The sequence below is a fragment of the Rutilus rutilus genome, assembly GCF_951802725.1.
Source record: "Rutilus rutilus genome assembly, chromosome: 21".
Taxonomy (NCBI): domain Eukaryota; kingdom Metazoa; phylum Chordata; class Actinopteri; order Cypriniformes; family Leuciscidae; genus Rutilus; species Rutilus rutilus.
Genome location: NC_140226.1, coordinates 2283272 through 2307243, shown reverse-complemented (window position 1 = coordinate 2307243; position 23972 = coordinate 2283272). Strand labels below are relative to the sequence as shown.

Genomic DNA, 23972 nt, shown 5'->3' with positions numbered 1-23972 from the left:
AAAAGTAGACAAGCTTTGGGACAAACTATCACGTCATAATTGTGTCCTTAACAGTTGGTTTCTGTCAATCATCCTGAATCATCTTCCAGCTAGTGACATAACTGCACTTTATTTTGCTGTAATTATTGCTGTTTATTGTTGTTTGTTGTTTGTTTTAAGTTTTGTTTTTGTTTAGGTCTTTTACTGAGATTCACTAGACAGAATTTCGTTGAACTAAAAATGACAAAGTCTAAAGTTGAATTTTTTAGACTCTAAAAAAACACATTTAAAATCTTCATTTAAAATGAAGAGACAATTTTATTTATTTCACTATATTACAACATTTCTATAAAGACATGTATTGTTTAGGTATGAATAATAAAACAAACACTTGTGTGTTAAACTGCAAGCATAAGGTTAGGAGGAAAACTATATATAGAAATAAATTATATAAATGAAAAGAGCCTTAAGATAAATAAGATTTTGAGCTGCAAATTATCTTCACATTCATTTAAAATTGCCCTGTGACATCCATCCTATGACGTGACTGAAGACAGAAAGATAAAGGAACAAGAGAAAAGCTAATATGACGGTGTTTAAGACAGAAAAAGACATTTCCACAATGAAACACATTATGCATATTTCATGTACATTACATTATATTACATTAGGGACGTCTCTACAATTATTAAAGGAGAACTACGGTCAATTTTAACATTGAGCTAATTTTTTTGTACATTTGGAGTGCTGTCAGTACAGAGAACAATGACAAAAATCGGTGTTGCCTACACCGTGTTATCCTCTTTTTAAAATTTGCAAAAAGAGGATAACATGGTGTAGGCAACACCGATTTTGTCGTTGTTCTCTGTACTGACAGCACTCCAAATTTACAAAAAAATTTGCTCAATGTTAAAATTGACCGGAGTTCTCCTTTAACCCAGAAAAACAAACCAAAACTATGCTTGACACATCATTTAAACCGAAATAAACAATTATGTATTACTTATTAATTATTTATTTATATAACAATTCATTGAAACTGTACATGTAGAATTAGGCTCAGTTTATAGAAAAAAATATTATATAATTATGTGAAAATGAGCAAAGTGACAAACTTCACTCTTGTTTATTAATCAGTTAAAGCAACATGAGAGTGTGAGTGTTGCTGTAGTGCTGGATATCAGTCATGTGATCATCACGGCCCAATCACAGCCACCGTACTGATATTCAGATCAACAGCACTCTTACTCATGAGATATGGATTAAATATTGGAAACATGATGAAAGCAGGAAGATCCAGATCTACAGGAGTGACGTTTACTGAATATTGACTGGTAAGATCCTCAGAGAGGAAGAAGAACACCAGAAGAATGGAAAGAGTGTGTGAGTGAAGGTGGTTGTGAATGTGTGTAGATGTGTGTTAGTTACAGGATCAGAGAACGACACCGTTCCTCTGTCATAGTCCATATTCACTCTCAAACGATCAAGATCCTGATTAACACGAAAACCTCCTATACATCCGTACGACACACACCAGACATCAGTGTTGAAGAAAACACGTCCCTTCCTTTGGATTGATGCTGTAGTTACTCCAAGAATCCAGTGTTTACTCTCTTTAACCTCCACATCCCAGCAGTGTGTTCCTGAGTTAAAACCCTCTGAACCCAGAACACAGAGACACCCTTCAAATCTCTCTGGATTATCAGGAAGATGTTGATAGTTCTCGCTGTATATCACACTGGTCAGATCATCAGAGAGAACGAGATGTGGACTCGCAGTGTTTGGATCCAGAATCACAGGAGCTGATGAGACACAATCAACAGATGCTTTTATTCTGATCTTCATATAATGATCAACAGTGAACCCAACACAGATTATTATGAATTATGACACTCATCCTGTTGATCAAACACATTTTCCTCTGATCACTGTCAGTGCTGTTATTAGTTTTGTAAGGATGGACTTCTACTAAGACTGAATTCAAGAATTCGAACCTGCAATAAAACAATAAAACGTACTGATCTGAAGAAGAGATCTATGGGACAGAGAGCACAACACAACTGGCCCAATCTCATCTCTCCCCCCCATGCTGAGTTCCTGACTCCTCACACTGTCTTCTCCCCTCAGTCATACAAAACACACAAACCTACTGCCCCCAGCTGTTTTATATGAGGGCAAAACAAATACTTCTGGTGCGAATGGTAAAGGAGTTTCATTCCCGCAGCAGCAGAACAGTCAGAAAAAAGAAAACAATGCCTGTTCTTCTGATGTGGGAGATGCCCCAATAAAGATCGCTGATAACCATTTGTCTTTATCCCCCAAACTCAGGCGTGAGCACTTGGGGCATGAGAAAGGGTCCAACGAAAGCGGAATAAATATTTGGGTGCTAGATGTTTATTGTTCTTTTGTTCCACTTGGGTATTTAAAGGGAATTGGCAAACCACTCAAGGAAGCATCTGTAACTTCCAGAACTTCCCACACTGTTGCTGTGTGTCTGTATTGCCAGGTATGCTGACTCTTTGAAACTATTTGGATATTGCATTTTGAATGATGTCTCTATTATATGCTGATCATTTGTATACTATGTATTCTTTTTAATTATTTTATTTGATGTTTAATTCTGCCTGGCAAAAATAAATGTTAACCTTGATTTATTCTGCATTCTTCTGAAATCATTATCTACTTGTAGATTAAAGTGCAGTCTGGTGTTTCCACAAATCTCTGTCCAGGATAGATCAAACCGAAGGCACTATGAATGGAGCATGGGGGCACATCATTAGGGAGACCTTCTGATTTCTGACTATCACTGACTTAGCATGTTGCAAGCTTGCAACTATTAAAAAAAATTACACCTTTGTTATGAGTCAGCAGTGAGCAGCCGCTTAGGGTAAAATAGTTGCACTGCACCCTCTGACTATTTCAGGACTGGCTAGTTTGTGATCGTGAGCGCACATTCGCGACGACTCAAAGTGACACTGAGTCCTTAATGAACGAATATTTGAAATCATGAGATGCCCAGAATAATCCTTGGTCTAAATTAAATCACAACTAATCCGAGGATCAGCTGTTAAGATAGAAAAAAAAAAAAAAAGAGTCACTTAAATTTGGAGTCAGATTAAATTATTCATGGAGTCAGAATAAAAAATTGGAAATCAACTGTTTAATAAATTAAAGTGATTTTTCCAGAAGTGCCCGAAAAGACATACACGCTGAATTACCTTCGACCACAACACCGGACACCGTTCTTGGGCCAGTGGGTGGAGTTTCACACTCGTTTTATCATCAGCGTTTAACGGCATCAACTACAAACATTAAATCTATCTATCCAGTCATGAAGAACCTTTAACTCTCCAGCTCAGATCTCCTGCAGTCAGACTCACTGTTTTGGACGATGTCCTGCATCTTCTTCCAGACTCTGAACGGCAGGTTGCCCAAGTATCGTGGCACATGAATCAAAGCTCCAGAAGCCATCTGTGGATCCGGCTGTGAGCTCTGGACTCTGGAAGAACATTCAGGAGTCAGAACTGCAGTGGCTTTGGATCAGAACCAGAGAGACCAGAGACAGGAGTAGATCACTCACCTTTCCATTGAGACCGGAAACTCCTGCAGAACAAACACACCATTTATCATCAAGAACTCAATCAATCAACCAATGATCAACCAATGATCTGAAATCAGACCTTCAGAAAGCAGACGTCATTGGCTTTCATCATCTCCTCCATGTCTTTGATTGTGTGTGAAAGAGCTGAGATGTGTGTGTTCATCTCCTCCAGCTTCTCCTTCATCATCTGCTTCTTCTGCTCCTCTTCCTCCCTCAGTGCAGTGACTGTAGCTTCTTCTTCATCTCTGAGAAACTGATGAAGCTTCTCAAACTGCTGTTTAATCTGACACTCTGTGTGCTCAGCTTGAGACTGAAATCACATCACATTCACTTCAATCATCTCAATCGACACACATCAACACTTCACATCATTCATATCAGAGATAAACTCAGATACCCGACATAGAACGGATCCAGAAGCAGATTGATGCTCGTCATTTACAGAAATAATAAACTATAATACATTATATTAAATCATAACTGTATACAGTGATACTATACATGACTCTTGATTCTGTTTCCTCACCTTGATGTGTTGAACTGTTTTCTCAAACTCTCCTTTTATTTTTTGATTGCGTTTAAGTTTATTTTGTAAGGTCTTCAGTGCTGTATTGAACTCCTCCTAGAATTGAACAAAAAACATAAAACACAAGATTACAGTGAAGAGAAGAAGAGAAGACAATACAGTGATATGATCATATAATGCAGTGAAAAAGTATTTGCCCTCCTCCTGATTTCTTACATTTTTGTGCACATCTCATATTAAATTGATTCAGAAATTAAAACATAAAACAAAGACAACCTGAGTAAACACAAAGTACAGTTTGTAAAAGAAAAAAGTTATTCAATACCGACGTGAAAATGTATTTGCCGCTGTAGTTACTAATTCCTCAAATCTATGAAATGTATTTATAATGTGGTTCAGCTGGACTAAACACAACCAGTCCTGATTACTGAAGCCCTATTCAATCAAATCTACACTTAAATAGGACTTTTTCAAAAGCATCAAGTTTGTTAAAAGGTCTTAAAGTGCCCCATATGCTTTCTCGAATATTCCCCTTCATGCAGTGTGTAATACGGCTGTTTGTGAATGTAAACGTTCTGCAAAGTTGTAAAGTGGAAAGTGCTCGATAAATAAAGTTATTGTCTCCCAAAAGAAAATCATTTTTTATCATAACATTATAAATCATGTTACAGGGGCGGGGTTTATGTTAATTCTAGGGTTTGTGATGTCACTAACCCGGGAGGAATGTGGTGTAGTCTCTACCAGCCGTTTGTTGTAGTTTTTAAAAAGAGATTTCTGTAAAATAAAATATCTCCCTTTGCTTTGAACTTTGCAGATGTTGTTTATGCTCAAACAGCAACATTACACACTAACTAAAGTTAGAACAGTGAAATCATAATCAACCACCCCTTTAATATTTGGCAAGTGTCTGTGCTGCTGTGTGTGTGTGTAATAAGCAGTGTGTGTGATAAGCAGAGGGTAAGTGCATTGTGGATCCGCCTATAGGCGCACATTACTAACGCGCTCTTTAAATAGCAAAAAAAAAATACTGCACCATTGACTTTAGACCAGGTTTCAGTTGGTCAATGGCTCAGTCTATTTCAGTTCCTCAAAATAGCAACGGTCCAACAATGCGCCTGAACACACTCCTCGTTCTTAGACCAGCAGCCCCCGACTGCGCATAGACACGTCGAACGACGTCTTTTCTACGTCGTTTTTGCACGTCCAATTTTGCTCCCCTGAAGGTGCAGACAGTGACGCCAGATGACGTCTTTTTTCCGACGTCCTTTGAACGTCCGGTATGGACGTCGACAGGGCCTCTATTTAAGGGCTAATTGCAGTCCAAATGTGGTCATTGTGGACGTAATTTCTACGTCAATTTTAAACTAATTTCTTACATAGTTTTTATACTGTTTCTTAGCTCTGTGCATAAGTGTCCCATTTTCAGAAGGTGGCATACTGTCTTAGCAGCAGACAATTACTGGCAACACACACAAAGGTGTAATGCATTTCCAGTTCAAACCTGCTGCAACTGTTGAGCCAAACGAAGCTACAGGGAAATGAACCGCAACAGGAAACGGGTCATCCACTTTCTGGAAAAATGGGACTACAGTTATACACAGAAGCTTACAAATAAATCACAATTCAATCCCCACTCATTTATTTCCATCTTTATTTTTGTAAATCACTGGCACAATTTACCTTTGTCTGACAGGTTAAAATACAACATGCAATCACACAGCCCACCTTGCTTGGGTCTGTACCACAACACATACAACAATAATATAAAACAATACAAATTAAAGTGCTAAACTGTGCTTTGAGGTAACAACGTTCTCCACAATGGATAATCAGTCCTGAGCGACTGTTGTGTCCCCTCCACTTCTTTGTGGTGATACAATTACACAGCCCACCTTGCTCGGGTCTGTACCACAATAAAAATCTGTACCACAATAAAAATATAGGTTACACTTTATTTTAAGGTGTCATTGTTACAATGTAATTATACATTTAAGTACTGAGTAATATTAATTAACTACATGTACTTACTATAGGGTTAGGGTAGGATTAGGTTGAGGGTTAGTTGCATGTAATTATGTAACAAGGACACTGTAAAATAAAGTGTTACCAAAATATAAAACAAGGTCTGTACCACAATAAAAATCTGTTCCACAATAAAAATATAAAACAAGGTTTGTAACAATAAAAATCTGTACCACAATAAAAATATAAAACAAAAATTTGAGGTAAAAATCCAACTATATTGAACACAAAGGATTAACATGAAAAACATTCTCCACAATAGATATTCAGTCCTGAGTGACTGCTGTGTATCCTCCACCTCCATTTCTTCGTGGTGCATGCTTCAGATGCTCAGCACAACACATCCTAATGAAGCCTTCTGTGGCCGTCTCATCACATTTCATGACTCCATCGGCACAAGTAGAAAAACACAAATTAGTAATATGCAAAGGTAATATACAGTCATACACCAAGCCCCCATATTTGTGGTGTTTTTTGCCCCCAACGGCGCCTTCCAGGCAGCGAGGAAATGGTTATGTTTAGGGTTAAGGTTAGCTGCCTGGAAGACGCCATTGGAGGCAAAAGAACACCATCGTCATAGTGTGTGCCTTGTGTGCCTTGACACGTCATGTCTGGACTTGGCGGTGTACCTCGAACCATCACTGTGCCTGGACCTGGACCTGGAGACATCTCTGTGTTTGGACCTGATGCTGGATCCAACGCTGGACCTAGTATCATTTAAATTTATTTTAATTACTTGGCCATTTTATAAATTGACATAATACAATACCATGTCATAACACTGAAACAGACTAACCCCTACTGGTTGGCCAACAATAAGGTCTGGAGACCAACCAGTAGAAGTCAGCAGCTACTGACGCTGTGCCTAATCCTGTTGCTTTACCTGGAGCGATAGCCATCTCTGGCACAACCTCTGACATCCCTGGCATGCCGATGTCCTGAAAAACAAAGAATGTTCTAACATTTCACAAGGCCTGAAAAAAGTCAAATAAAATTGACTGTTTGAAGGGTTATGAGGAATACTCACCGGGTGGCGACAGATCTCTGCGCCAAGGTGCTGTGCTTGCATCTTGAAAGTCAGAAAAAGACAAAGAATATTCAAAGATGCAAAAATATTTAAATGAAACAAAAAGGTGTGCATTAGCTGTAATGGATACTTACTTGGTGTCAACGTTTCCCATCCCCGAGATCCATTGGCAAGCTCCACCAGACCAGACAAGTCTGAAATGCGATCAAGCCTTTAACTACCGTCTTTGTCATGGCTCGAAAAGAACAGTCAAGGATTCAATAGCAAGTGAGTACTGGTGTTTATTAACACAAAGAAGTAAATAGGAAGTGCAGGCCCAAAGAGAGGCAGGCAGAAGAATTCCAGGCTCGGCAACGCAGGACTCAGTGGGCAGACGGCGAAACGGGAAACCAGCAAACGGTCCTCAGAACAGGGTAGAAATCCACAGAACGGGAAACAGGAACTGGAGCGAGGAGAAATGACGGTGAGCAAACTGGAGAACCTCCACAACCATCAACCATTTGATCCAAATAGAGGGTGGTGTTGTTCATGGTCAAAGTACTGTGTGACGTGCCAGAAAGGTAAGAGTTGCTTTAAAGGGGTCATGAACTGGATTGTTTTATTATTTTATAATGTTGCCTGGGGTGCCCTTATAATGTTAGTATGATTTTTACATCAAAAATTGTCATAATTTATAAATAAAAGCCATTTTTCCAAGCCTGATTTCAGGCTCAGATTTGAACGCTCCGTTTTAAGGGGCGTGTCTGCTGTGAGACTGCAGTGCAATCGCCCACTGCTGTGATTGGCTGACATGCTTGCATATGAAATAGCTAGTATTACATGAACTCTCTCGAAAACTTTTACTACGTTTTTACTATTACTGCTATCGAGATTAACAAATCGTGAAAAGTATCGTTTAAAGCATTATATTTAAATCTATTCCATCACATGAAAGGTTGCAGCATGATGAGCTTTGACTGAGCAGATGACAGACAGTCTGTTGATCGCGTGAATAAAGATCTTATCATTGCAACGCAATTTTTGCACTCTCACAAATGCTTACTCCAAATCACAATGCAAACACGATGTGAATACACAGTAAGAGCTTCGTTGTGTAGTGTAACAGTGTCATTATTTCATCACGAGTTTGGTAAGTGTCCAGATAAGCTCTCGCGGCTCGCGCTGTGCTGTTTGATTGACAGCTTGGGCGAATGGAAAGGGATCGTTCTTTGGTCGCTTTCTGATTTAATCTAATTTTAATAACAGTTTAAAAAGGATTATTTTCATAATACTACGAGAAATTATGTGAAGTTGATTGTTTAGTCACTGATGCATAAACAGTAGGCTATTGAACGATTTTAAGAGAATCTGAACTTGAATAATTACACACAAACCACTGATCGCAGATCAGGCATTAGAATACACATGGTTACTTACATGTTGCTGGCAGATCCGTGTCGGGAAATTGTGATTGACTGATTTAATAAAGTTGTTTAACCATGCTGGAATCCGAAGGAAGCTTATGCAGACTGTCTTCTTCCACAAACAGGCACTGCACAATATTTAGTCAACAGCATGTTTATTGCTTGGAAGTAGCTCGATCCGGTAAGCAATCATCATGTCGTCCTATGTTATTTAGCATGTTTGGGCGAATCGGTGGGCGGGGCTAAACAGGCCGTGTTGAAGTAGGCGTTGATCTTCTTTTGTGGAGGCGGTGTTTTATCCTCTTTGACGTCATAGTTCCCCACTTTGAAAAACGAGTCGTTTGCTGAGCCTGATGTCTATAAAAGCTTTTATTGGACTAACAAGGTAGTTTTCAGTTCTGAAACTTACAGGATATTATTATAGTATGATGATCTCTTATATGTCAAAAGCTCAAGTAAATTTTGATTTCTCAGTTCATCACCCCTTTAAGTTTGTCCAGTGGGATGATTGGTGCAACTGGAAATGTAATTATACTCACGTGGAGTGGTCATCTCCCTGCCCCGAGATCTGTCGGCAGGCTTCACTGGGTGAGACGAGGCTCGATATCAAGAGTCTGAAACACATGAAACAACCAGTAACTATAATGTTGTGAATACTATAGTCATTACCATGCTTAATTCACGTGCAGTGTGAAACTAGCCGTCATGAATGGACTTTAACTTTGTGGAATGGGATGGTTGGTGCAAGGGGAGAAGTAAATACTCACAAGGATTGGACATTTCACTACCCTGAGAGCTGTCAGCACGCTCCACTTGGACAGACAAGGCTTCATCTTCAGAGGCTGAAACACACGAATCCGCCTGTAATGATCATGTTGTGGATACACGCATTAACCGTGCTTCATAAGTTGTCATCAGTACTCAAAAGCATTGTGCATCATGTTGGGGTCCTGAATGGACTGCAGCTTCCTTGGTGCAGTAGGGCATTTGGGCAGATTGTCACCTATACAGAGGTAAAATAAAGTAAAAATAAGCATATCCATTTCCCCCAAAAAAGGCATAATCTTAAAGAATTTGATTCATTTTGAAACTGGAATTATAAATTATAGAAAATCATTACCCCTGACGTTCTCATGACGTAGAAATTGTTTATAAACATTGATGCCTAAAATTTGAGGCCCAATTTGTGTCAACAGACTACAAATGTATTTACTACTTGAGAAAGAGAAACATACCATTTCTTATAAAACCATCCGGAGGTCCTTTTTTAGCGCGTTTCCTCGCCGATCTAATCAGCACCTCATCATCATCATCATCATCCTCCTCCTCCTTCTCCTCCTCCTCCCACTCTGCCTGACTGATCAGGTCGTAGGTGTTGCATTCACAAAACTTGGCTAGAAGTTAAGACATTTCAGCTTTAAAAATATTTTGACTTGGATATACATTTAATTTTCTATTCATCAACCCAAACTTACCTGAAGTAAGTTAAACTTACCCTACTTTTTTACATGTTTTCATATGTCCCCGTGTACGGACGCTAGCTAGTTAGCAACGAGCTAACAGTTAAGTCAGTCAGAACTCCATGCCATGCTGCTAGCGGTATAAGTGCAGTTTAGTGTCCCAAATTGTTCAAATAGACATGTTCTCTCGCGGACAGCCAAAATAACATCGAAACTGAACATGAACTAAGAGCAGCAATAAGCTAACGCAAAACAAAAAATACTGCCGTTAAGGCTAACGCCCTTGATCGTTTGCGGCTGTAACCACAGCAAGTTTTGTGAAGTTTAATACAATAACGCTAAACTACCTAACACTATACGTACACATGGACATAGAATTCACTAGGCTGACCGAACTTACCTTCAAAGAGGAATCGGGTTCACCAGCGATGCAGGCTGAAAAGCTGTGGCGTGGCGTCCTTTTGTAATGCTTGAACACGTCAAATAATCGCGCCAAATGCCTGCCGTGTCGCCTTGGCCAATCAGAGTGACGTTTACTGGTTAGCAAAGCCCTTGATAGAGCTGTCCTGGGCTGTCCTTGACTTTTCTGCTGCTGTTGGTTCTATTTAAAGGGTAACTAAACCCCTGGTCAGAGCCTGACTCCACCCACTGGCAATATTTGAAAAATGCTAGAAAAGTGGAGATAGAGGGGACGAACCTATTTTTTTACAGTCTATGTGTCAGACTCTCTAAAATGGAGAGTGACTCACAGGGTCGCACAACGACGTAGAGTACATGCATCTGATGAGTTTTATCGAGTTGATGTCAATAGCGCGCGCGCTATATTTTGCCGCTATGTGAAAAAATCCAGCAAAATGCGCCGACGCGTTTGTCGACCCCAGAGGATTAACTTTAGCCTAACCATAAATTGTGATTAAAATATATATGATCACTCACATCAAGACGCCGCTGCGGTGGTGGAGTCCATGCAGGAGGAGCAGCGTTTGGCACTGCGTCACTTTTCAGCGCAAGCTGTGTGGAGAAGCCCATTTCCAAATTCCGCGTAAAATGCAGGTTTCACACTCACGGTCTTCCAGGCCAAGTGCATGCATCCACTGACGCCTAATTTCCAAGTCTGCTGGAAAGCAATGCAGTCCAGCAGTGCTGTTGCAACCAGCAACACTACACCTACGTACCCTCCTGACCACTGTACTAAATACAGATAAATCTACGCTAGCTCATACCAAGGGCATGGTGAGCTCGTACCAAGGGCGTGGTGAGCTGGAATCTGCTTACGTCACCTGCCACCGCTTACAAATTGCATTTCCAAATAAATAAACAGATGCAAAAATACATATATGCAAAAATAAATAACTTGATTAGGCTAGTTAAAATAAATAAACCAGTTAAAGAAAAACAGAAAAAAATGGCCTACTGAATAAATAAATAGGCATACACATAATACAGTGAATCGTGTTTGTTTATAAATAATATCTGAAGTGTTTATATCTGTATTCATATTAATTAATTCTGTTGATAACAACAATGTTGATATTTGTAAATAAAAAAATATTACATAAAATACAGCACCTGTCATAGACGTCCAAATGATGTCCAAAAAATTACCCAGTTCAAAGGTCAAATGTTGAACGTCAAAATGACGTCCAAATAGTGGACCTAGATTTGATGTTGAATAGAGGTCCAGAATTGGTCATGGACCGACGGACCAAATATAGACATGATCTGCACGTCTATCCGACGTCCAATGTTTAGTGGGCCATGGGTGAACAGATTGGCGCAAATGCATTTGCTATTAAATAACGTGGCGCAGGACGTGAAAATGAAAACTGCATCGGGCTGAAACTAGCAAAACACACCTGGCGCTGCATTGCTCCAGATGTATGATAGGGTCCAGTGAGTGTGTGTGTGTGTGTGTGTGTGTGTGTGTGTGTGTGTGTGTGTGTGTGAGAGAGAGAGAGTGTGTGTCTGTGTGTGTGTGTGTGTGTGTGTGTGTGTCTGTGTGTGTGTGTGTGTGTGTGTGTGTGTGTGTGTGTGTGTGTGTGTGTTCGAGTGTGTGTGTGTGTGTGTGTGTGTGTGTGTGTGTGTGTGTGTGTGTGTGTGTGTGTGTGTGTATGAGTGTCTTCATGTCCCTTTCAGTTTCATTTACATGTAAAACAAGAGATATTTGTCTTACCTTATATGATGAAACCACTTCACTGATGGGTCTGACTTCGTGATTGTCGTGTTGTTGTGAATTAATACACACTAAACACACAGGCTGTTTGTCCTCCAGACAGAAGAGTTTGAGTTTCTCACTGTGTAAACTGCAGATCTCCTCAGATCCTGATGAACGCGTCTCATTTCTCTCCTTCTGGATCGACTCGCACATGTTTTTTAACACCAGATTAAGAGGAGGACTGTCTCTTGAGGATCTTCTCCTGCAGACAGGACACTCCTGAGTTTTCTTGGTTCTCCAGAACTGTTGAAGACACTCTTTACAGACACTGTGACTACATGATAAAACAACAGGAGCCTTGAAGATTTCACAGCACACGGGACAAGAAAGCTCTTCAGCAGAGACATTTAGTGAAGCCATTTTCACCGTTTGAGCTCCAGCAACACAAACTTTACTTTCACTTTCTGAACGACGGGTTTAAAAATGAATCTCCTTGAGAATCACAGCGATCTGCTGTCTGTTCAGAAACAAATGTCTCACAAATCCTTCTTGAAAGTGTTTGTCTTCATAATCCACCGATCGCTGCTTCTTTGTTGCTTTTGTCGAGAGAGAAGAGAGTCAGCATGATGTGGTCAGTGTTGTAAGAGGGTGGAGTTTTTGATCACATGTGGTTCAAAGAACAACATCAGGATTTCTTCAGGATAAATTTTAACTTCCATTTTCCAAAACTTCAATTAAAACTTTCTCAGGTATAATGCTATAAATTAAAACCTTGGATCAAACACTAAAGAATAATGAAAAACACAAATATTGGCAATAAAAAAGACACTTTATTTGTTTTATTTATTGCTCTTTATTTTTAGATAGATTGTTTGTTCAAGTATTCAATTGTAGCGGACTATGTCTCGCACCACAAATAAACTCCCGACACCACTGGCTTCGGTGGACCACGTCTGCAGCGACCCTCCAAACACTACACAATGATTTATCTGATTTTGGTTACTCCTTATGTTATTTAAACCATTTTGTAACTCTTCATCACCAGCACTGGACTAAAATGTTACATGTTAATTCACAGCTACTCTTGTTTTGCAGTTTTTACAATTATGCTGTGTTTTTACTGTACTCTAATTTTCAGGCTGGCTGGCAACCAAAATTTACTGTAAATATATATATATATATATATATATATATATTTTTTTTTTTACAATGAGGATACAAGTACTTAAATAAAGTTATAAAGTTTATGGTGGTCAACAATAGAGTGCTTCAAATAAACCAAACAAATAAAATAAAATAAACAACGTCATTATTTGAAGTAAAAACAACAACAAAATACCTCCAGTTTTTGTGTCCTAGCTGGAGGAACAATGTAAGCAAACAACAATGTGGTGTTTCACAAGACACAACATCTAAATAGAATTGAAATAATCATTGTGGGACGGTTTTACACTCTAAAAACCAACCATCAATTAATACATCCTAGAAAACAAATCCTGTTCTGACATAAGGAGAACGAAAGATATAAAGAGAAGACCATGCATTATATCAAATGAAGAGTTATTGCAAACATGAAAATACTTCAATGTATTAAAGTCCCCCTGTAGTCAATAATTGTATCCCTTAAACTCATCTTTGATCACCAAAACTACATATTTAAAAGTTTTTTCCTTGAAAAAAACATCTTCATGCCTTAACATATCTTGAATGTAACTCGACACCCTTGCCTCATTTAGTATGTGTGGTTCTGTGAATATGCAAATTAGCCCCGCCTCCACTCACTCACTCAGCTCAGAGATCCACTGGTTGACGATCACACGTTGATCTGATTGGTTACAAGGTAGTTTGTGACGTCAGAAACACCAGCGATTTCAAAGCGTGTTTTTGAGACTGTCTTTGGTTCACTGCAGTTTTAAGGAGAAAATACTCAGCAATGGTGTCAACTTATGAATTTACACATGGTTTGTCTTAAAGCATATTAAAAACATAGACATAGACATATAAACAAACATTAAAAGCTGGATTTTCACCACAGGGGGACTTTAAGTGTAGAAGTTCACGTCTCTGCAAGTGCACAGGCAAATGGCATTTCAGGCCGCTGAAAGGGTTGGGTTGGCTTCCTATATAAGCCACAGAAATGCCATCTTTCTCCTTCAGTAAGAAGATCATCTCATTGCTCCAAAGAAGACTGAAGCCTCGTGCACACCAGGACGATTATCGCGCACACTTAACGTGAATGTGCAAATTCACTCCCTGACAGTAGATGGCACTCCCTAACTCACCATCGAATCCTATTTGATCTGCAATTCCTCACCATAACAACTACCTCTTATCGAGATTTTTGTTGTCGCTGTGGCGTTTATCATAAAGCTCTTTATGTTCAGACACCAAAGAGACCAGCAGCTCTACATTCATATTGCCTCGTTGCATCTTCTTTTTATTCGTCTACTTACTTCCTCTTCGTCGTTTTCTTCTATCAATGTGTCGGCAAGACCGTTTTATGCTTAAGCGCCACCAAGTAACGTTACTGTGACTTCAGCAGCTCCAGGCACTTGAATAAAAGGGGCAATCTCATTGGTCGGCCAGTTTTTAACGCAGCACGTCAAACCAAAAAAAACGAACCCGAGACGTTTTAAAAAATTTTTTTACGCTTTTACGCCTGACGTTTGGCACGTTGGTGTTGTAAGGGGATTTACAGTTAAAGACCCAGAACCAGATATGATGAATGAAGACCCGGAGGAGTCAAGAGTGCAATCAATTGAAGAAAATGTTTTACTGAAGATAGTGTGCAGTTTCATCAGGCAGAAGTCAGCTTCAAAGACTCACGCAGGAGTTTGTAGGCCGCCCCGCTTACAGTTACAAAGATCACAGCAATTATACCCTTCACCAAGGTCTAAGCTACGTCCTTGCTTCAGGTTGAATGATTCTACTTGGTGAAGAAATAGATAAACAGTAATTTTCCACACATATACAGATAGACTGAAGCATATCCCCATCGATTAGGCAGCTGACACTCGGACCCTGAAGTTAGGCACGTCATGACCTTCCAGGTCGTAGATCTGGGTTGATGGATGTCGAAGAAAACAAGTCAGCCAATCTCCAATAATGCCAGTTGTTCTTTACCCTGTAGCCAAAAAGACTAACACACACACCGACACACATCTTCTTCAAGGTTGGATTTGGCCAAGCTCTAACTATAAACAGGAGAGTCCTCTCAAAACATCAAGATAATATGTTCTTTCTCTCAAGGAGAGCACACTTTAGTCTAACTGGAAAGAAAGAAAGATATGGTCCCTTAAATTGTAGACTTCAATGACCCCTGTGACCATAGTTGTCAGGGTACCCTAGAAAAGCAGATGGGTGTATTGAAACATGTTAAATAAGTCCAAAATTAATTTCTGGAAGCCGGGCTAATTGAGCAAGCACTGTTACTGCATTCCTGGCATTTGAGCCAGACCCTCAGTCACCTCTCAGATATTTCATACAGACTTTGAAAGAATACAAGAAAGAACATTTTTGATAATCACACTCATATTATATATAGAGGAACTATATTCAATCAAACTTGATTGTCAACCATATATGTAAATCACTCATCAAATCACTCAAAAGGATCTAGATATACTGAAGAGACAAAGAATTCCAGATTTTCCCCTTCAGTCCCCCGATTTAGACCAATGTTGGGTCCAATACCACCACGTCTGGTCTATCAAGTGAGGTCACTACTGAAGGCTGAGTAGTGATGCATGCTTCCCTGACGGGTCACACTTGTCTCTTCACCCCATCATGGACATGCTGGAAACTAACAATTCCGGTCCCCATGGCAGGGGCTCTCACATCTTCCACTCACAACAGGGCGTTGATGTTTTCTTTCGACAGCTTCAGGCTGTTTGCCAGCATCAGCAGTCGGGTGTCCTCCTCCGCAGGATTCACTGTTCTGCAGGCAGACCTGAACATATATATATAAAAAATAAAAAAAACAGTGAACAAACATCCGGATACACAAACAAAACAACAATAATCCCACACATGCTCCGAATACAGAAAGCACATACTTCGCTACACTCATGACAATTTCCTCAGATGCTGACACAAATTTTTCGCAAGCCTCCTCTACAAACCCCTCAACAGATTCCGTCACATCAGTAAAGACTGATCCTACTGTGAAGGCAAACATCAATGCTATTGCTAAAGCCGACGGTTCTACAGGTTCTGACATAAACAGAGCCCTATTTGATCTTAGCCATACTGAATTCAAATGTTCATAACCAGCAAAAGCATCCATTGTTTTAATTTGATTCATGAACGAATTCATGTATTTCTCATGGGATCGCCTCACCTTCACCTCTGGATAATACTCTGTCTTGTTTTTCATCTCTACAAAACATAAAGCAAGTTCACCACAATCTCCATGTTTACATTAGCCGGGCTCCACAACGGTCCAATAGCATGTACAAGCTTAAGATTAGCACAATTACCAGAGTTTGGTTTAGCATTGAGGTCCTTAATCTCGTGAACTGATGGAATTGGTTGTATGAACTGACGAAATTGCTTTTCCCTGTCGAACCATTCGTTCCCTATGGCTACATCGGTTACCTGAGGCCACATGAACACCTGAAAAGTTCTGCCAAATCAAATCATCAATGGTCAACGGCACATGCAATCTTGTTTTTCTGCTGTCTACAATCTCTAAACATAAATGGAACATGTTGATATGCATCCATGCAGTAACATTATAGACCATCAAGGTGGCACTATAGCACTTACTTTCAAGATGGTCATGTAATGGTTCCATTCTAATAACAGATTTATAAGCAAGCACTATATCAAGATCATGTTGTAACACATCAAAATAATTTGCCCAGGTATAATCTGGCTTCACAAAAGATGCATTGCAAACTTCCCATGGTATTGCCATAACTTTAGTACCTGTGATTCTCTCAGCGACTCCCTGACATTTATCAGTTGGACTTGTATGAAAAGTCTTAACAAACCACTGCTGAAGTTCTCTACCCAGACAACGCTCCACACGTGCAGTCTCTTTCCATGGGTCATCAAAGCTGGTGTACCTAGACCATGAGAAAGAGAGAGCATCTACCAATGGCAACCCATTATTGCTGTTAGCCAAAGTTAGCCTTGTCAGTTTGATCCAATCACAGATTGCTCCATAAGACCTGTCAGCATCCCATCGGATGGTTTCAACACTCCCCATCTCATCAAAAATGTGTCTACAATTACCTTTTGTACCATTCGGAGCTTGGGTCGTCTAAGAAAAAAGTTGTTATACAGGTAACTCTGGGCAACTGTTTTAACCACTTTATTCAAAGCTAATTCATCTCTAGCTTTTGGAAGAAAGTATGACATTATGTGCCTTGGATCAGGAGCACTAGGACAGAATGGCATTCTAACTGCTTTCCCTCCCAATATTATGTGAACATCTTCAGATTTCCCCGCATTTCGTCTTTCTCCCTCTGTGTGACTCGCGATAGGCTTCTAGTGCAACACATATCCATTAACCCTATCCATTAGTGAAGTGCAGGCACTTTGCTTTTCGTGTGCTATAATCAGAATGCAGCTCAGGGAGCTGAAGTCACCTTCAAACACATCCAGACCACCATTGTTCACCCACTGACCTTTCTGCATTATGAGGGTATTCTGTGGATGATTTGGGGAGTGACTGAGCCAATAGGTCACTGTCTCATTACCGTCCAAACGAAAACATTCGTCGTTCACAGTCTGATACATCATCGGAATTAATTTTAGCTCCTCAGTTGAATTTAGCCATGGCCCAGTCAACAATTTGATCTCACAGTGATTTCACCATGAGCTCCCAGGATACTTGTGATGTGGTCACAATGTGAGTTTACAGTGAGCTAAAAGTGTAACCTCACAGCGCCCTCACTGTGTGCTCATACTATGGTCACAATGTGAGGTCAAAGTGCACAAAGACTAGATACCCAGCATGCATTGCCGCATGAAGCTTTTGATTGTCATCATCATTGAGATTTATATGCTGATTCTTGATGTCTCTTTGTGTCTAAATGACACAGTAGGTCAAATGTTTGTGCCTTATTATGCATTTAAAATTCTTTGTAAATGATTATAACACTGTTGGATCTCATATTTTATAATCACAGGGCTATTATAATTAAAATATAAAATGAACAACACCACACAAAGACTGCATACTGAATATGGGTGATGTTAAGATCCTGTGTGCTCCTACAGTAGTCACATTCAAATCCAGACTCAAAACACATCTGTTTAGCTATGCATTTACTGAATGAGCACTGTGCCGCTGTTCGTCCGACTGTTTGTACTGTACTGTAGTTTATTTTATTTTCTAAACTGTTTTAATAATTCTTAATTCTTATTTCTTTTTATTATTTTAATTTATTCTATGTAAAGCACTTTGAATTGCCATTGTGTATGAAATGTGCTATATAAATACACTTGCCTTGCCTTTCCTTGATGATTATGTTGTTTTCATCAATAACAAAACAACATCATCTGGATACATTCTCTTTTGGCTTTTCCTGCCATAACAAATGTGTCAATACAGTGTGTTACAAACACAGTTACAGCAGCCAGAGAAAATATAAAGTCTAAAAGTCAAGGGTCGAGAGCCCAACTATAGCAAACACTAACGTCAAACGAAATAATAAAACATCAGCATCTAAACCTCTATTAATTCTCAATAAGAGCTTCTGTAGACAGCTAACAGAAATAAAGTCAGTCTGGTTAGTAATAAGTGAAGCTGGTAATGCAGTTTGTGAAGTTGTTTAATCCTCCTCTGCTGAGATCTTGAGAGATTTTTGTTTTATTATTTTATTTCATCTAAGGCTATGGCTGGAAGTCAGTTGTATTTTTGGAGAACGTTCTTATAACAAAAATCTGTTGTCTGAGTCTGCACAGTAGTGAGCAGGAGGTAAAGCAGCGATATCAAGGTCTGCCCTCACTCCCGCAGAAATGGTTAGTACAAAGTTTACTGTGTGAAACAAACAGTTATGGATGTAGAAATTAAAGTTGAAGCTTCAATCTCCTACCGAAAATCCAAAAAAAGTCTGTTGGTGCCTCAGTGACTACTTCATTTAGAGAAGCTGTCAATCACACAGCTGTCAATCATGACGTCACATTCCTGTTTTTTATTGCATCAAATAACTAAGGTCAAACTTATTTAAAAAAAACGAACACTTAAACTTAAAACAGCGTGATAAAAACCTAAAATGACAGAAAACATCTTAGGAAAAAACTGTATTTGAAGTGTAATTTGATTGTTTAGTTTCCATCGCATCCATTAGACTTCATGGGGAGGGGGTTTATGACCTATACTGGGACCAGCCACCAGAGGGCGATCGAGACGCTTTGGCTTCACTTTATAGCACTTGTGCGGCATGCTTGGTCCAGAGAGAGATTTGAATCCACTTCAGAAATGATAATGCAATCAAAAACAAAATTAACATTACAAAAGAGAGCGTGAGATCTCATTTTCAGCTGTTTCTTACGAATTATTATTATTAATAATTCAGCTTATTTCTTCTTGAAGAATTAGCAGCTTCAAGAGGTCCACTGGCCCAGACATCCGTAATGACAAAACACTGGTTTCAGAATTAAATTCACAAATAGTTAGCATCAGGGCCGTTTCAAGATATTTGGGGGCCCTAGGCAAAAGAGTTAAGTGAGGTCCCAAGTCTTCCCTCAGGAAAAATTTTTAAATTCAGATGGGATTTCTTGTATTCTGGTGCATTTTAAGAGTCATGAATTACTCTGTAGTACGCTACACAAAGTGGCCACTAGAGTGTAGTAAAGGACACAGTGTCTTCAATGAGGCATTGTTGATGGGAATGACACAATTTGATTAATGTTTATTTTTGTCAACAAGGCAAAAAGAAGGTAAAAAAAGTATAATTATTCATATTATTATTATCATTCTTAAGAACTGTCTTCTCTTTATGCAGAGCAGTGTTTTAATCTTGAGCTATACAATTTATGTTATGTAACATTGTACAACAAGGATTTTTTTGTCAAAGAATAACCATCCAAAATTAAGAGGTTTAACAAAATATATGGATATGAGAATGTGTATACAATATAAACAACCTCTTACATATTTTCTAATTTCACTAAACATTTCATTAAGTTTCGTGAACATTTTTATTAAACATGGACCTTTATGTTCATTAAAAATACTTTTTATGCTATTGTATGCTCATTTTTTAAATGTAAGCAACTAATGTAGACGTGCAAACTGGGTGCCGGTGTGGTGAGAAGTTCGAGCTCAGCCAGATTCGGCTCGAAGTCGTTCATCTTCGGATGCGGCGCCACGCGCGTTGTTACAAAAAATGTCGCACACACCGCCAGGCGAAATTGGGTCTTGCGAACCCAATGCGCACGACCGCCCACACCGCAATGATGTAATTTTTGCCGCGTGCGTCGAGTATAAACCTAGCTTCACTGTGGTGGTTTGTTTACAGTGGTTGATACTGTTTGACGAGGGCAGATACACAACCTAAACGACCGTGCGGCCATCGGGGGCCCCCTTCAGCTGGGGGCACTAGGCAGCTACCTACCTTGCCTACCCCATTGCAACAGCTCTGGTTAGCATCTTAACTTATCATATGAATGCTTCTCTCATTCCAGGGGAACGGGGTAGGATGGTTATTAAGAAGCAGAGTGTGGCGAGTCGCGCTCCCCCTCGTAAGGATGGGGCACCGGCTCGCCACACCCAGCAGCCTCCCAAACTAGACCTCAGGACTATTATCAATAAAAAGAGGAAGTCCTGATGGTCTGGCGCCCAGTCTGGTGGGGGCAGCCCCCCACGGGATGGGGCGCGTATTATATCTGACCGCCCCTTCTCGTTATCCCCACGAAACCTCTCCATCCCCGCCACCTCTGGTGCTTCGGGGAGGAAGCGGTTTCCAGCGAATTGTTAGATGTTCCTTTGCTTCCTGCTTTCATCCAAGACACGGAACATCTAACATCCCCTCAAAAGGAAGTGTTAAAGTTGATACCACTATCAGAGAGTCTGGCAGCGTGGAAACTTCTGCCAGGCATTTCTGCTTGGGTATTAAGCACAGCGCAAATAGGATACAGAATTGAATTTATTCGTCGTCCTCCGCGTTTCAACGGCGTGGGCTCCACTCCCGTGAGACCAGAGCTGATGCATGTACTGTCACAAGAGCTACAAACTCTTCTGAGCAAAGAGGCCATAGAACATGTTCCTCTTCCAGAGAGGGAGTCGGGCTATTACAGCAGATACTTCCTGGTCCCCAAGAAGGATGGGGGGTTGCGTCCAATCTTAGATCTTCGAGGCTTAAACCGTACAGTCAAAGCACTCAAGTTCAAGATGTTAACCGTCAAGATGGTCGTGTCGCAAATTCAACATCACAATTGGTTCGTCACGATCGATCTGAAGGATGCATATTTTCACATACAAATATTGCCACAACACAGGAAGTTCCTGAGGTTCGCTTTTGGGGGTGAAGCATACCAGTTTCGGGTTCTTCCATTCAGCCTAGCCTTATCACACCGCACATACACAAACTGCATGGATGCAGCACTGGCTCCATTACGACTCCAGCGCATTTGCATTTTAAATTATATCGACGATTGGTTAATACTAGCACAATCGCAAGAGATGGTGCTTCAACACAGAGACATCGTGTTAGCTCATCTAGTTTCTCTAGGGTTGAGACTCAACACCAAGAAAAGTGTTCTTTCTCCTGCCCAGAGAACGACTTATCTCAGGATCATTTGGGATTCGATCACGATGCGGGCACAACTGTCTCCCGCTCGAATCGAGACCATTCGGCTAACCATGAGCAAAGTCAGGCTAGGCCAAGATCGTACTGTTCGTCAGTACCAAAAGATGTTAGGTTTAATGGCTTCAGCATCCACGGTGATTCCTTTGGGGCTGTTGCACATGAGACCATTTCAGTTGTGGCTAGAAGCCAGGGGATTTCATCCAAGGGCCAATCCTCAAAGGCAAATAAAAGTGAGGGGCTGCGAGCTTCGTACACTATCTCTGTGGCTCAGACCCCGGTTCCTCGCATGGGGTCCCACTATAGGGGCGTCTTGTTGTCGCAGATTGTTAACCACAGACGCCTCCCTGATGGGCTGGGGAGCGGTCTTAAGTGGTCGTCCAGCTCAAGGGGAATGGGAGGGTCATCAGCTCGATTGGCACATCAACTGCCTCGAGTTGATGGCTGTATTTCTGGCCCTGAAATATTTTCTCCCCCAGTTGAGAGGTTGTCATGACCTAGACTAGTGCGGGTGGACAACACAGCGGCAGTCTCTTATATAAATCACCAGGGAGGTCTGCGCTCGCGCAATCTGAAAAGAATAGCGAGGCAGATTTTTCTCTGGGCCCAGGAAAAGTTTCTGTCACTCAGGGCAGTCTACATTCCGGGGTATCTGAATGTGGGAGCAGATGTACTGTCCAGACAGAAATTACACACGGGGGAATGGAAACTCAACCCAGATGTAGTAAAACAGATCTGTACCAGATTTTACGAAGCAGAGGTGGACCTCTTCGCCTCCCAGCAGACAATCCAGACAACTCCCAGCGCAATGTCCCCTCTACTTCTCTCTGAGTCACCCAGCCCCCCTGGGTCTGGATGCGATGGCGCACACATGGCCCAGAATGCGCCTGTATGCGTTTCCTCCAGTCTCTCTGCTCCCGGGAGTTCTAGCCAGAGTTCGCCAGCAAGGGTCTTGCCTCTTACTGATAGAGCTGCGTTGGCCGAACAGAGTATGGTTCTTGGAGATATTATCTCTCCTCGACGGCTCGATACAATATTCCATCCCAGGCCTTCATGTTTGGCCCCTGATGGGTACCAACTGAGGGGCACTGGGCTTTCACCTGCCTATATTAAGACCATCCTAAGTACTAGGGCCTCCTCCACCTCTCTTAAAAGAATCGGGGATATGCAGGCTCTGTCAATATCGCCATCCTGCTTAGACTTTGCCCCAGGAATGGTGAAAGTGATTTTGCATCCTCATCCTGATTACCTGCCTAAGGTACCTTTCTCAGCTGTACATCCAGTCACTCTAGAGGCCTTCTGCCCTCCACCGTTCACAACACCGGAGCAGGAGAGATCTCACAGACTATGTTCAATTCGTGCTCTTCAGACCTACGTCCACCGCACTAGCCAGTGGCGTAAGTCAGAGCAACTATTCGTTTGTTATGGGGGCAGCAACAGAGGCGCTGCCGCCACCAAACAGACCATGTCACATTGGGTCAGGGATGCTATTGCTCTTGCCTAAGGCGCGTGGTCAAGCTTCGCCAACGGGTCTAAGGGCTCACTCCACCAGAGGGGTCGCCTCCTCTGCTGCCTTGGCAAGAGGTGCCCCCCTGCAGTTTGTTTGTGATGCGGCAGGCTGGTCCTCTCCACACACATTCATAAGATTTTATAGTTTGGATGTTCATGCCACTCCGGGCCCTCACGTCTTTGAGTCAACATCACAAGCTGATGTATAGGGCTTTCCTGCGTTCTTGTGAGCACACCTACACAACCGTAAGGAGTCCAGACACCTTCAAGCATGGCGGCGTGGGTATTCTCGTTCCCAATGCGCTAAGTAGCGCGATTGTAGTTTTTGAAAGGGAATGTTCTGGGTTACTTGACTGTAACCCTGTTTACTGAAAAATCGGAACGAGATGCTGCGCTGCATTGCTGTGCTGATGATGTCCCAGGACTACTCTTCAGACAAAATATGCTGACGATGCACCTGCGGCTCATCTAATTATAGCCTCTTGTCGCGGGTGTGCGCCGATGACGTCACCGACCAAGGCTATATTAC

General features: G+C 41.0%; 1 protein-coding gene across 1 annotated transcript; it reads right to left on the bottom strand.

Annotated features, from left to right (window-relative positions):
* Positions 1 to 908: 908 nt before the first annotated feature.
* LOC311280589 (nuclear factor 7, brain-like) lies at positions 909 to 12649 on the bottom strand. The gene is made up of 6 exons (XM_084392835.1): positions 12192 to 12649; positions 4107 to 4202; positions 3660 to 3890; positions 3560 to 3582; positions 3360 to 3478; positions 909 to 1781 (listed from the first exon to the last, which is right to left on the bottom strand). The coding sequence occupies exons 1-6, from the start codon at positions 12591 to 12593 to the stop codon at positions 1297 to 1299; spliced, it is 1356 nt and encodes a 451-aa protein (XP_084248961.1). The 5' UTR covers positions 12594 to 12649; the 3' UTR covers positions 909 to 1296.
* Between the last annotated feature and the right edge of the window lie 11323 nt (positions 12650 to 23972).